Source organism: Pleurodeles waltl, chromosome 6 (genome assembly GCF_031143425.1).
Source record: "Pleurodeles waltl isolate 20211129_DDA chromosome 6, aPleWal1.hap1.20221129, whole genome shotgun sequence".
NCBI lineage: Eukaryota > Metazoa > Chordata > Amphibia > Caudata > Salamandridae > Pleurodeles > Pleurodeles waltl.
The window spans coordinates 1,401,937,793-1,401,952,624 of record NC_090445.1 but is presented as its reverse complement, the minus strand read 5'-3'; the positions used below and the strand labels follow the sequence as shown (position 1 = coordinate 1,401,952,624).

The 14,832-nt window shown below is 46.8% G+C and overlaps 1 protein-coding gene across 2 annotated transcripts in view; it reads right to left on the bottom strand.

Annotated features, from left to right (window-relative positions):
• Window positions 1–14,832, bottom strand: part of VPS13D (vacuolar protein sorting 13 homolog D) — a 2,230,750-nt gene that overhangs the window by 1,248,082 nt on the left and 967,836 nt on the right. For both annotated transcript variants that reach the window (XM_069240741.1, XM_069240742.1), the window contains one exon: window positions 2,509–2,631. In XM_069240741.1, the coding sequence (XP_069096842.1) occupies window positions 2,509–2,631 (123 nt within the window). The remainder of the gene's footprint in view (window positions 1–2,508; window positions 2,632–14,832) is intronic.

The window sequence follows — 14,832 nt, the reverse complement described above, 5'->3', positions numbered from 1 at the left end:
AAAGAGACCTTGTGCCACCTCCATATGGAGGCACCATTAGTGATCAACCAGGCATTGTCGGCTGAATTTGTCCATGCTGGTGTTCAGAGAGCCCACCAGGTGTTGAACCCCCAGGGAAATGCACTAATGTTCCAACCTTGTCCAGAGGATCAAAGCCTCCTGACGAAACTGTCCACGACCCCACTCCGCAATGCTTGACACCGGACCACATAGTGGTGCTGTTGCCTGTGAACACCTACACTACTTTCCCTTTGAGAGAGGGAAGGAATGCTTTCAATGCCTGTCTGATCGCCCTGAGCTCCAAAAAACTGATGTTGAGCCCGGCCTCCGCCAGAGACCAAATACCTCTGGTTTCTGCCTCTCCCATATGACCGCCCCATCCCAGGATTGACACACCTGTCACTACTGTCAGACCCAGTTGGGGAAGGGGAAGGGATCTGACGCTGACCGAATCGTGCTTCAAGAGCCAGTGCTGCTGATTTTGTGCAGTTCCCTTCGAGATATGGACCTTGTCGGAGAGATTCCCCTGATGCTGCGCCCACTGAAACTTCAGGTCCCACTGCAGAGCCTACATTTGCCATCTGGCATATGTCCCCCTGCAGCATGCATGAGGCCATGAGGCTCAGCAGTGTCTAAGTCATTCTCACTGCAATCCAGGATAGAGGCTTTTAACACTGGTATCATAGTCTGAATATCCTGGACTTGCCGCTAGGGACGATAAGCCCGAAATTGCATTGTGTCCAGAACAGCTCTCTTGAAGGGGAGCATCTGAGAGGGAGTCAGGTGTGACTTCGGCACATTTATAGTGAACCCAGGGGAATGAAAGAGGTCCACCGTGGTCTGGAGGTGGGAGACGACAGCCTGTGGAGAGCCTGCCTTCAACAGCCAGTCGTCGAGGTAGGGGGAAGACGTAAACCACGAACCACCTTCATTACCTTGTTGAACACCCGGGAGGCACTGGTAAGGCCAAAGGGGAGCACAGTGAACTGAAAATGCTTGTGGCCTACCGTGATCCAGAAGTCCACGTCTGTGGGCAGTCAGGGTGGGAATATGGAAAGAGGTGTCCTGCAAGTCCAAGGCTAATGTCCAGTCTCCTGGGTCAAGGGCAGATAGAACCTGAGCCAGAGAGCAGACCGAAGGTCTACGATAGGGGGGAAGCCCTCAAGCTTTTTGAGCACCACAAAGTAGCAAAAATAACTACCACAACCTACTTCTGCACAGGGACCCTCTCTATGGCCCACTTGGCGAAAAGAGCCACGACCTTCTTACAGAGAAGTGCCAGGCGATCCTTCGCATCTGATCTTATGATGGTGGCATGGAAGGAGCGGTAGTCTTGAAGGGGAGGGAGTAGCCCATTCGGACTATTTGCAAAACCCACCTGGCTGACATGATGGACTGTCTGTCAGACAGGAGATGGCGAATCTTGCCTCCGACTGTCCCCAGGTGGGGCAGCATCAGAGTGGGAAGGTTTGCACACTGCTGCAGAGGTAGGGCTGTGGACTGGCTAGACCACTGGCTCTCACATACACAAGGACGTCAGATTCCACATCCCCGGCCCCACAGTGGCTGGGTATCATATGTGGCTTGGTGGCTGGAGGGTTACGGACGTGGTTGGACGCCCTTTCCATATGCACGAAAGGGGTGAAAATCAGACGGAGGGGGGTGAGGGGCAGCTGTGAGGCTCTAGAACTTGGTTGTAGTCTGGGACTCCTTAGAGCGGTGGAGCACTGAGTCTTCTTTGTCTCTGAAGAGACTTGTGCCATCAACGGTGGATTGGACATCCCCCGAAACGCCAGATGTCTTCAACCATGTGTGGCACCTTAAGGCCACCATTGATGCAACCGATCTGCCTAGTGAGTCGCTCGTATCCAGACCACATCGTATTGTGAACTTAACTGTGTGACACTCATCAGCAACAGCTTGGGAGAGAATGCCCGGGCCTCCTCCGGGAGCTGTGGCAGCATCTGCACAACCATGTCCCATAAAGGGTGTGTATAACAGCCCATGAGGTATGCAGTGTTCACAAACTGCAACACCAGGCTGGAGGAAGAGAACATCTTCCCAGGCTGATTCAGCCTCTTGGATTCCCTATCCAGGAGGTGTGGCAGCGAATGCGCCCGGGACATGGAGGCTTGGACAACCAAGCTCTCGGGAATGGCGTGTTGCGTCAGAAACACTGGGTCATTTGGATCAGGTCTGTGGTGTGGGACATGTAGAGGTACTGCTTGAAAAGATTCTAGACCCAGTATAACCCCTGGGGATTATCCAAAGGTAAGCAATCTGCGGCTAGAAGTATCTATCATATGAAGGAAAATGTCTTAATACAACATGAGGTCATAAAGTGGCTGCTTTTAGCCCTCAACTTTTAATCAGACTCCATTCTTTTGGCAAGTGAAAATCATTTCAAACAGTGTAAAGAAAAGCAGTTAAAGAATTAAGCAAAAGCATTTAGGATGTACCTGAAATAAGGTTATTTTGTATCAGACTTTGAAGCAATATATAGCTTACTTTGTCCTAAGTCTGGAGGATCTACAGAGGAGCCCATCCATTCTTCCACCTGTGGCATGTCCAGTTCCTTTTCCTGTTTACAGTAATCAGCCATCCATGAAGTCTTAGTGTTAACATACTGCTCTGAAATGATAATTTAAACATAACAAATATAAAACATCCATCTAGTCATATCAAACGATTTTACAGCCAAAAATACAGTGTACATTTATGAGGCTAAATTCACCACGACCATTTTTTGTTTTTTTTTAACATTCATGAATACAAACAACCCACTTCAGTCTGGCTTCATCATAAAACACTCCATAGAAAACATTTTTGTATTGTATACGTACTCTCTCCCACCACTATATTTATGTCCCCCGATCTACTTCAGTCTCTAATTGTATGCGTCTTGGAGGAAACATATCCAAATATACTCCTTAAAAAATGGCCAAAATTCGATATTATTAAGGTATTTTGTTTTCCCTATCTCGCACACTGATCATAACCTGTGTCCTGGCTTTTGGGTAGCTCTGTGCCAACATCTACTACTGCAACATTCCCAAATGCTATCAGCCTGGTGGTTTCATGATCTAACACAGAATACTGTAATTCCAAACCCATTTTCAACAACTTTAGAAATTATTTAATTTTCCATCTTGGAAACCTCCTGGTACATGAAATCTTAGCGCAGCCCACTCCCTTGGCTCTTTCAAATGGAGGCTCAAACACACTTTGTGACTTTCAGGGACATGTAAAGGCCTTGCAACAAGGAAAGAAGAAGAACAGCAATAAAGAGATCCCCATGATCACATTGTAACTCAGAAGAAAAGAGCACAGAGGGTGAAAATTAGGATGTACTAAATTGGGTAACAAAGGATGTCAGTGCTCATAAAGGACAGGCTCTCAAGAGGCAAATATTAATTCTGAAAACATAACAATTAGGCTAAGCAAGAAGCATAGATAATAAAAATTAATGCTGCAAGGGATGAGGTGTAAAGCAATTGGAGGTCCACTAAGTGACTTTCCTCACCCACCACTGAGGTTAGAGATACTTTTGGTAAAAGGTCCATGTAAGTTGATTTGAAATCAGAAATCTGGTTCCAGACCAGATAAACACACGGTCTCTGCCTTGTTTATCAACATGGGATGATCTAAAACTCCAGTGAACAAAAACATGGTTCCTATGCTGCTTCCTTGATCTAACATCAGCATTTGGGACAGTGCACCACCAGACTCTTCTAAACAAGCTCCACTATCTTGGAATATTGGGCAGTGCATTACACTTGATTACTTCCTACCTCAAGGACCGTAAAAGCCAGATACTCCTACTTCCTTTTACTACAGTTTCTCACATCTATGCTCTGGAGTTCCCCAAATATCCACCATCTCTGCTCTCTTAATCGTCTACCTCCCACTCTTTTACCGGACCTGATCAAATACTTCAATCTCTTATTGTGGTCATCCTTAAAATGAACAGGCCAGATGTCTTACAGGAATCTGAAAGGGATTACTACCTTTGCACTAAAGATACATGGATGATAAATAATAGCCTGAAGCTTAACACCCTAAAACCTGAGTTCGTGATCTCTAAACAATGCCACAAACACCAACCCATAGACATATGGCCAAAGGAACATGATGTCCCTTCTAGCACATTCAGGTAGATGGAAGAAATAGAAGTGATCACATATCATCAGCCTCATCCCAGGTACAATGTTAACAGAGCCACAAGAAGCACCTTTCGCACCAAGAAAACCTTATGCCGGACATACCCACACTTTGGATACCAACAAACTCCGCAGGCCATTCCCATACATGTGATATCCAAGCTACACTATGTCAACAGCATCTAACTTGGCACCTCTGCATTCATTGTGTGTAAACTACAACAAATTCATAATGTTCCAGTAAAACTACTCCTCCAACTACACCACAGAAATGCATGTCACAAATCCTACAGGGATGCTGCTGGCTACCAGTCGCATTAAGATAATGATTCAAAGTACTATGCACAGTACACAAAGTATCCCAAGGAAAAGGACCACTGTACCGTCAAATATAATTTAAACTGTACAAATAACATATCTTCATCCCAGTAGAGGCCTTTCAATATTCATATAGCCTTACAAAAAGAATCCATAGGAGGATTTTCTCTTTTGGTCCAAGCAGCAAAACCTTGGAACTCACTACCAGCCAAGATATGCTGCGTCCTAGAACATTTAAGTTAACGAAATAGGTGAAAACCAGGCTGTTCTCAAGACGGACTCTTCTATTCATAAACCCACCACCTAAGAACATCATAAAACAGTAAATAATTGCTCCTGGCTACAGACTTTAGACAACTCTATCTTAAAATGGGATGCTCGCACCTCATCAGACACATGCGTCACTCATTTATTGCGATCACAAACGCCAGATGTTGGAGGGGATGGAATCAAAAGTGGACGGGTGTCACAAATACTGTGAGTTTGCCCAAAATAAACTACGTTTTTGTAGAAGGTATTGAAAGAGATGGAAGAGATAATTAATGTTAATGACCTTATCCCCCAAACAGCACTATCTTAGGCTGGATGCCAGACATAAAGGGTTAGAACTAGGGAGATGAAAACAGTTGTTGAATGCTCAACTGTTGCTGCAAAACAATGTATCCTCGCTCTGGAGGTAAACCACCTGTTCTCCCTTAAGGGGCTGGCATAATAGACTCTGGCAGGTACTGGGCATGGAGAAGAATACTTCACCCATGCACGGCAAAGACCAACAATTCAAACAGATGTGGTGCCCACTGCGACAGTTCCACACTACAAAGCGCTGACCTGTGCCAGATCGCTTAGGGCCTTATAGATAGTAGAGTTATGAATGGACCCTGACTGGAAGGGGATTACCTCCAAACCATTTGAATAGACACATGTTTACCAATGTGCCACACTGCCAGTATCACAAGGAGGGTTTTTAATCGAGGGAGGGTGTTTGTTTGTACTTTTATTACCAGTGTTTTTTTCACTTCTTGCTTTTGTACAGTGGTATATTTTCACAAGACAATAACAATGATTTGCAGCATAAAATGGGATTGTTGCTCCAGGACACCTACCTTCCGTCAGGCCTGCCGCACCATTAAAACACTCAGCGCTTTTATAACCACTTGAAATCAAGACAGACTACATGATGAACCCCAATCATAGAATAGAGAGATATGAGATGGAACAATTTCAGAATGGCCCTATAAGCCAGTGCCTAGCCCAGACGGCTGCAACTAACCAGCCTACAGTGTTTGGAGAGGCAGACTAAACACTAGGCATACTATGCAAAGGCTTGCCAAACAATGTTAGCCAACAGAGGACTCTAACAGTCTGACACTGTAGGTTTCAGTAGCTAAAAGCCTTGACTTTCACTTTTCTCCTTAGTATGACGATCACACAGAAGGACTATCACAGTCCATCGGACTGACCTTTTGATACTGGAACCTATACAGACACATAAGACAGCAGCATGGTCAATTCTAAAGCACAAACAAATACAGAAACTGGACCAGAATCACTCATAATATCTGCAAATACCAAAAGGGACATGCAGAACTAACTATTCCTGACAGTGTCTCAAAATGTAAATAAAGTGTGTTTCCCATATCATTCTGTTAAGCACACATCCCACAATATTATAATAGCACCTCAATGGTAATCACACTGGAAACACTTCCCACTTATCCCCGCATTGGAAGTTTGTTGGAATAGAGTGGAGTATATACCGCACCTGGTAAAGATTATTACTGAAAGTTGTTTTTTTTATTTACTTTTTCCATTTACTCCCTCTATTTATTCAAGGGTAACTGTGGCTAGCAGAGCCTGTGCTTGGCTATCACCCAGCTTCGGAGGAGAAAGCTGTGATTGAAAACTTTTACTTCTATCCATATCACTCTAGTGTTGAACACCATAAAGTGCTTTTGAGTGCCAAAGAAACTTCTTATGAATCTGAGCAGTCGCGGTCAGTCTAGGTTTACTTTCACTATCAAATACAGCAGTGACCTTATTGTGCAACTGACGCTCACGCGTCTGCCAGGCTAAAAATCGTCCAGAATATTCGCTTTCCTCATACACCTTTTGCAGACAGGCGACATTTGCTGTAAAGCTGCGTTTATAATAATACTCCTGCAAATTCTTTCTCGCTTGCCTAAGTGCCACCTTGTTAGTTATTTTCACATTGTGGGAATATGCCAAATATGCTAGTCGGAGAGCAGTCTCCAAGCCTTCCCGGTAAGCAGCTAAAGCCCTTCTGTACCCGATATTTTGCAAGGTTATTTGAACGCGTATATCAGCCTTAAAAGCTTCCCAAGCACAATTAACACTACCGGAGCCCACATTTATTGCAAAATAGCTAGCTATCTCACTATTCATTTGCCTACCCCATTCTTCGTTTTCAAGGTTTATTTTATCCAAATGACACCTCGGTGTAGGAAGCTGGCTCTTTATATACTATGTCAAAATGAGATATAGTGTGCACAGAGTCCAGGGGTCCCCCAAGAGGCTTGACAGGGACAATAATAGGTAATGCTAATGCTCTATTTGTAGTAGTGCGGATAGAAGTAAAGCTTATCAGAGGGTAGTGTTAAGCATTTGTTGTACATACACAAGCAATAAGTGAAAACGCCCACTCAATGACTTAACTCCAGACCAATAGGTTTTTATATGGAAAAATATTATTTTGTTAATTTATTTCTAAAACCACAAGGTTCATTTAGCAGGTAAGTACATTGAATGAAAGGTACTTTGCATAGTAATACCTAGGACTTTGAATGGAATCAACAATGTACACAGGTTTCTTAAAAATGGCAAAAAGCTATTTTAGAAGTGGACACTACAATTTTCAACAGTGCCTGGGAGAGGTAAGTAAAGTACAGTTTTTGAGGTAAGTAATATACTTACGGGTTCAGTCTCCGGGGCATAGGTAGCCTACCACTGGGGGTTCAAGATAACCCCAAACACCCAGCACCAGCAACACAGGGCCTGTTATGAGCAGAGGTCAGATAAGGGCCAAAATAACATGGGTGCCTATAGAGACAGGGGGCTTTGGTTGCGGTCTGCTTGCAGGTAAGTACCCGCGTTGCCAGAGAGCTGACCAGGGGGCTTTGAAGGAGCACTGGAGGGGCCCCAAGTAGGCACAAAATCCACACCCTCCGCGACACAGTTGTGGCTGAATGCAGTGTGCAAACAGGGCGTTGGGTTCTCAATTGAACTTTATGGCGGGAGCTGGGGGAGCGGAGGAGTTTGGGGGGGGGGGTCACTTAGGAGCTGCAGACAGGGCACAAGGGGGGCTTCTCGGGCAAGACACTGTCTGGGCAAGGGTGAGGGCAGCCTGCTGGTCGTTGCTGCACCGGTGGTCGGTTCTCTCAGGCCTGGGGGCTATGGGTGCAGTGCTTCTCCAGGCGACGGATATCTTCGTCCTGGGCAGTTGCGGTCAGAGGAGTCATCGGAATTCCCTTTATAGGCATCGTCGTGGGGATCTGGAGATGTCAGCCCATGGTGGACACGTAGTCGGAATCATCAGGAGATCCTCTCTGGCTAGTTAGTCTCTCTGGACACAGGCAGAGGGCAGAGTAGTTGGGACTCACACTTCTGGAGTGAGGTGGAAGTCCCATTAAGAATGATTTCTTTATCTTCTTGTTGGACAGGTCCGCTGTCCACAGGAGTTTCTTGGCCCTCAGTGATGCAGGCAGTCCCCTGGAGGCTTTTCAGGGGTCGCTAGTCCTGCAGAACATGTTGCTTCTTCTTTTGCAGCTTTTTGAAGCAGGAGACGGGCCGGTAGGGCAGGGGCCGAGTCAGTTGTTGTCTCCTTCGCTTCTCTGAGGGGTTTTCAGCTCAGCAGTCCTTCTTTCTTGAGGTCGTCAGGAATCTGAAGAGCTGGGTTCAGGGTCGCCCCTAGGAATCTGAAGAGCTGGATTCAGGGTCGCCCCTAAATACTAAATTTAGTGGTGTATTAGGGTCAGAGGGCAGCAGCCAATGGCTACCGTCCCTGAGGGGGCTACACCCTCCTTGTGGCCACTCTCTCTAGGGAGGGGAGCACATCCCTATCCCTATTGGTCCTAATCCTCCTACGCAGGATGGAGGATTTCTCAAGGAGGGGGTCACTTCAGCCCTGGACACCTTGGGGGTGGTCCTGGCTGAGGGAGTGACGCCTCCTTGTTTTTCTCATTATCCCTCTGGACTTGCCGCCAAAAGTGGGAGCTTGTCTGGGGGTGCGGGCATCTCGACTGGCTGAAGTACCCTGGGGCACTGTAACACCAGGCTTGAGCCTTTGAGGCTCACCACCAGGTGTTACAGTTCCTGCAGGGGGAGGTGTGAAGCACCTCCACCCAGGACAGGCTTTGTTTCTGACCACAGAGTGCACAAAGGCACTCACCCCATGTGGTCAGAAACTCGTCAGGAGGTGGCAGGCTGGCACAGACCGGTCAGTCTTACACTATCAGTTAGGCTAACATACAGGGGGGCATCTCTAGGGTGCCCTCTGTGTACATTTCTCAATAAATCCCACACTGGCATCAGTGTGGGTTTATTGTGCTGAGAAGTTTGATAACAAATTTCCCAGTGTTCAGTGTAGTCATTATGGTGCTGTGGAGTTCGTAATGACAAACTCCCAGACCATATACTCAGTATGGCTACCCTGCACTTACAATGTCTAAGAATTGACATAGACACTGAAGAGGCATAGTGCTCATGCAGGTATGCCCTTACCTGTGGTATAGTGCACCCTGCCTTAGGGCTGTAAGGCCTGGTAGAGAGGTGACTTACTTATGCCACAGGCAGTGGTTTGTGGGCATGGCACTCTGAGGGGAGTGCCATGTCGACTGTTTCTTTTCTCCCCATTAGCACACACAAACTGCAAGGCAGTGTGCATGTACTGAGTGAGGGGTCCCTTAGGGTGGCATAATACACGCTGCGGCACTTAGGAACCTTCCATGGCCACCCGGCCATTGGTACCAGGGGTACCTTTTATAAGGAACTTAACTGTGTGCCAGGGCTGTGCCAATTGTGAAAACAAAGGTACAGTTTTAGGGAAAGAACACTGGTGCTGGGGCCTGGTTAGCAGGGTCCCCAACACACTTTCAATCAAAGCTGGCATCAACACTAGACAAAAAGTGGGGGGTGACCATGCAACAGTGGCATTTTCCTACAACACCCTCCACCCCCATCAAACGAAAGAGGATGAGACTAACCTTTCCTAAGAGAGTCTCAATTTTCTAAGTGGAAGAACTTGGAAAGGCCATCTGCATTGGCATGGGCAGACCCAAGTCTGTGTTCCACTACAAAGTCCATTCTGTGTAGGGATATGGACCACCTCAAAAGTTTAGGGTTCTCTCCTTTCATTTGCATGAGCCATCTGAGAGGTCTGTGGTCAATTTGAACAATAAAGTGAGTACCAAACAAGTATGGCCTCAGCTTTTTCAGTGACCAAACCACATCAAAGGCCTCTCTCTCAATGGCACTCCAACGCTGCTCCCTGGGGAGTAACCTCCTGCTAATGAAAGCAACAGGCTGGTCAAGGCCATCATCATTGGTTTGGGATAGGACTGCTCCTATCCCATGTTCAGAGGCATCTGTCTGCTCAATGAATTGCTTAGAATAATCTAGAGCTTTTAGAACTGGTGCCGAGCACATCGCTTCTTTTGGGGTGTCAAAGGTCTTTTGACAGTCTAGGGTTCAGTTTACCTTCTTAGGCATTTTCTTAGAGGTCAATTCCGTGAGAGGGGTCACAATGGACCCATATCTCTTCAAAAACCTCTTGGAATACCCAGTCAAGCCAAGGAATGCCCTGACTTGAGTATAGGTTTTTTGAACTTCCCAGTCCAGAACTGTCTAGATCTTGGGTTGTAAAGATTGTACTTGGCCTCCACCTACTGGGTGGCCCAAATATACAACTGTTCCCTGTCCTATCTTGCATTTGGATGCCTTGATAGAGAGGCCTGCTGCTTGCAGGGCCTGCAAAACCTTCTCCAGGTGGACCAGGTGATCCTGCCAGTTGGAACTAAAGACAGCAATATCATCTAGATATGCTACACTAAAGGACTCCAAACCAGCAAGGACGTGATTCACCAACCTATGGAAGGTGGCAGGGGCACTTTAAGCCAAAGGGCACAACAGTAAACTGATAATGCCCATCAGGTGTTGAGAATGCTATTTTCTCTTTTGCTCCAGGAGCCATCCTAATTTGCCAGTGCCCTGCAGTTAAGTCAAAGGTACTCAGAAATGTGGCTGCACCCAACCTGTCCATCACTTCATCTGCTCTGGGTATGGGTGTCTTAGTGACAGGACTGAGTCCTCTGTAATCCACACAAAACCTCACCCCTCTTTCCATCCTTGGTATGAGGTTTGGGGACCAAGACCACTGGGCTAGCCCAGGGACTGTCAAGAGTGCTCTATCACTCCCAACTCCAGCATTTTGTGGATTTCCACTTTGATGGTCTCTGACTTGGTCAGACTGTCAGAATATTTAGTTTTTGATAGGTAAACTGTCTCATGTGTCCATATCATGAGTACACAGGTGATTCTGACCAGGGTTCAAAGAGACGAGCTCAGCATACTACTGCAGGACTTGCCTACAGTCAGCCTGCTGTTGGGCAGAGAAGGTGCCTGAAAAGCCCACCCCATACACTGTCCCATCCTTGGGGTCAGTTGAGAGGAGGTCAGGCAGAGGTTCACTATCTGCTTCCTGATCCTCATCAGTAACCATCAGCATGGTTATGTCTGCCCTATCATTATAGATTTCATGCGGTTAACATGGATCACTCTTTTGGGTGTCCTGCTAGTGGCCAGGTCCACTAAGTAAGTGACCTGACTCTTTTTCGCAAGAACTGGGTAAGGGCCACTCCCTCTGTCTTGAAGTGCCATGGGAGCCACAGGTTCCAGAACTCAGACTTTTTGCAGTGGTTGGAATTCCACCATTGCAGCCTTTTGGTCACACCACAACTTCTGGAGTTGTTGGCTGGCCTCAAGATTTTTGGATGCCTTTTCCATGTACTCAGCCATCCTTGAGCAGAGGCCAAGCACTTAGTCCACCACATCTTGTTTAGGCTCATGGAGAGGTCTCTCCCAGCCTTCTCTAACAAGTGCCAGTGGTCCCCTTACAGGATGGCCAAACAGAAGCTCAAAGGGGGAAAAGCCTACTCCCTTCTGTGGCACCTCTCTGTAGGCAAAAAGCAAGCATGGCAGGAGGACATCCCATCTCCTTTTGAGTTTTTAGGGAGACCCATGATCTTGGCCTTCAAGTCTTGTTAAATCTTTCAACAAGGCCATTGGTTTGTGGATGATAAGGTGTGGTGAACTTATAAGTCACCCCACACTCATTCCACGTGTGTTTGAGCTAAGCTGACATGAAGCTGGTACCTCTGTCAGAAACCACCTCCTTAGGGAAGCCCACTCTGGTAAAAATACCTATTAGGGCTTTGGCTACGGCAGGGACAGTAGACGACCTAAGGGGAATTACTTCAGGGTATCTGGTAGCCTGATCCACTACTACCAGTATGTACTGGTTCCCTGAGGCTGTGGGAGGTTCAAGTGGACCCACAATGTCCATTTCAACCCTTTCAAAGGGGGGCCCCCTCCACTGGAAGTGGAATGAGGGGGGGGGGGGCTTTGGATGGACACCTGTCTTGCCACTTGCTTGACAGGTGACACGGGAGCTACAAAGTTCCCTTACTTTCTAGGGCATATTGGGCCAATAGAAATGGTTCACTAATCTGTCCCATTTCATGGTTGGTCCCAAATGCCCAACTAGGGGGATGTCACAGGCCAATGTGAGGATAAACTCTCTAAACTCCTGAGGCACTACCACTCTACTAGTGGCAGCAGGTTTGGGATCTCTTGCCTCAGTGTAAAGGAGTACATCCTCCCAATAGACCCAGTGGGAGCCACTGACATCTCCCTTCTCCTATTCAGCAGCGTGCTGTCTCAGGCCTTCAAGAGTGGGACAAGTCTTTTGTCCCTGGCATAGCTGTTCCCTTGAGGGTTCCCCTGGGCCCAAGAGCTCTACGTAGTAAGGCTCGAGCTCCATGGACTCAGTTCCCTCAGGGCATAGGACATCTTCCTGGGAAGAGAGGTCCTGCTTCTTTTGCTGTACAGAGGCTGGTCCCCCCAGTCCTCTTCCCTTTCCTCTTGGAAGGTTGGGGAATTATTCCAGGCTCCAACACTTCTTTTTCACCCTGTTTTGTGCTATGCTCTGCTCTGTGCTCCTGTTTTGACACACACCAGTTCAGGGATACTGAGCATGGCTACATGGGTTTTGAGTTCTACCTCAGCCCATGCTGAGGACTCCAAATCATTCCCTAGTTAACATTCTACTGGGATTGTAGAAGAGACCACCACCTGTTTCAGGCCAGTAACCCCTCACCATTCTAAAGTCACCATAGCCATGGATGGACTTTAGTTTCATTGTCAGCATTGGTAACTGGATATGTTTGTCCAGCCAAATACTGTCCTGGGGAAACCAGTTTCTCTGTCACCGTGGTGACACTGGTACCTGTAATCCCTCAGGGCTTCTACTTTTGTCCCATTTATCAAGAGCTGCTGCTCGTATTTTTCCATGTTAGGCGGTCAAGCAGCTAGTGTGGCTATATCCACCTCACCCTCAGGGAGTAAAGTAGCCACAGTGTGAACCCTGATTTGATCTGGGCACGCTGTTGATCCCATCTGGAAACTGGCTATTCCAGTGGTAACTGAAGTAGAATTTGTGGGACTTTTCTTGGGACAGGCATTGTCTCCAGTTTGGTGTCCATGCTGTCTACAGTTGTGACACCAGGCCTTCCTGGGATCAAAAATCTTACCCTTATACCCATTTGTGGACTGTGAAGAGGATTGGGGCACACCCTCCTCAACAGGTTTTTGGGGCCCTGCAGAAGACTCTTTAGTTTTGTCCTTGGATGTCTCATCACCCTTCCCCTGGGGAGACTTTGTGACCCCTTTCTCTTGGTCACCCCCTGTGGAAGTCTTGGTCACCCTTGTCTTGACCCAGTGGTCCAATTCTTGGGGAGGAACAGGACCTAGGTCTACCAGATGTTGATGTAACTTGTCATTGAAGCAGTTACTTACCATCTGTTCTTTCATAAATAAATTAAACAGCCCATCATATTCATGCACTCCACTGCCAGTTATCCAACCATCTAGTGTTTTGACTGAGTAGTCAACAAAATCAACCCAGCACTGGCTCGAGGTTTTGTTAGCCCCCTGAACATAATTCTGTATTCCTCAGTTGAGAATCCAAAGCCCTCAATCAGGGAAGCCTTCATGAGGTCATAGGTTTCTGCATCCTTACCAGAGAGTGTGAGGAGTCTATCCCTACACTTACCAGTGAAAAGTTCCCGAAGGAGAGCTCCCCAGGGTGTCAGTGTTCTCTCTGAACCTACTTATGTTGCTGCCACCATGTATAGGTGTTAGGCCCATTTCTGCTCTCTCCCTTCATATAGCTAGGAGCTGTTTCCCCAAAGCTAATCTTTAGGCCATCTTTGCTCAAAGGATGTCCCCGTTATTGAGGCTGCCCTCAATGTTCACAGAGGAACTGGACTCTCCTGTGGAAGAACCAGTCTGTGAGTCTTATCTGTGGAGATAAGGGTCTTGGAACCCTTGTTTCCCTCGTTAGGTTAGGAGGGGGGAGTTCTACCTCCTGATCCCTAACTTCTTCCCCATCTGTGGGGAGGTCTTCCTCCTCAGCAGGGTGGTCCCTTGTATACTCAGCCAAGAGATCCTGGAGCTTGACCTTCATAGGGTTGGAACCTGTTCTAATTTACTTCAGCTTACAGAGAGCCCTTAAATCTGCCATCCCTAGATGGAGGTAAGGGGTGAGGTTGAGTTCCACCACCATCTCATCTTATTATATTACCAATGTTGGGATTACTTTTTAGAAACTAAAAATTACTTCGAGAAAATAAATCCTAACTTTTACAAAACTTTTAAACTTAAAAAAAGAGATGCTGACAGGAACTTACACAAGGGCCTAGCAGGACTTTTACAAATTTGGAAAAATAGTCAAAATTCAAAAATCAGTTATCTAAAGGCAATTTTGGAAATTAGTCGTGTGATCAGGTATTGGCTGAGTAGTCCAGCAAATGCAAAGTATTAGACCCCACCGCTGATCCACCAATATAGGAAGCTGGTTCTGTATATACTATATCAAAATGAGTTAGTGTGCACAGATTCCAGGGGTTCCCCAAGAGGCTTGACAGAGGCAATACTAGATAATGTTAATGCTCTATTTGTGGTACCGTGGTCAAGCAGTTAGTCTTATCAGAGGGTAGTGTCAAGCATTTGTTGTTCACACACAAGCAATAAGTGAAACACAAACTCAATGACTTAACTCTAG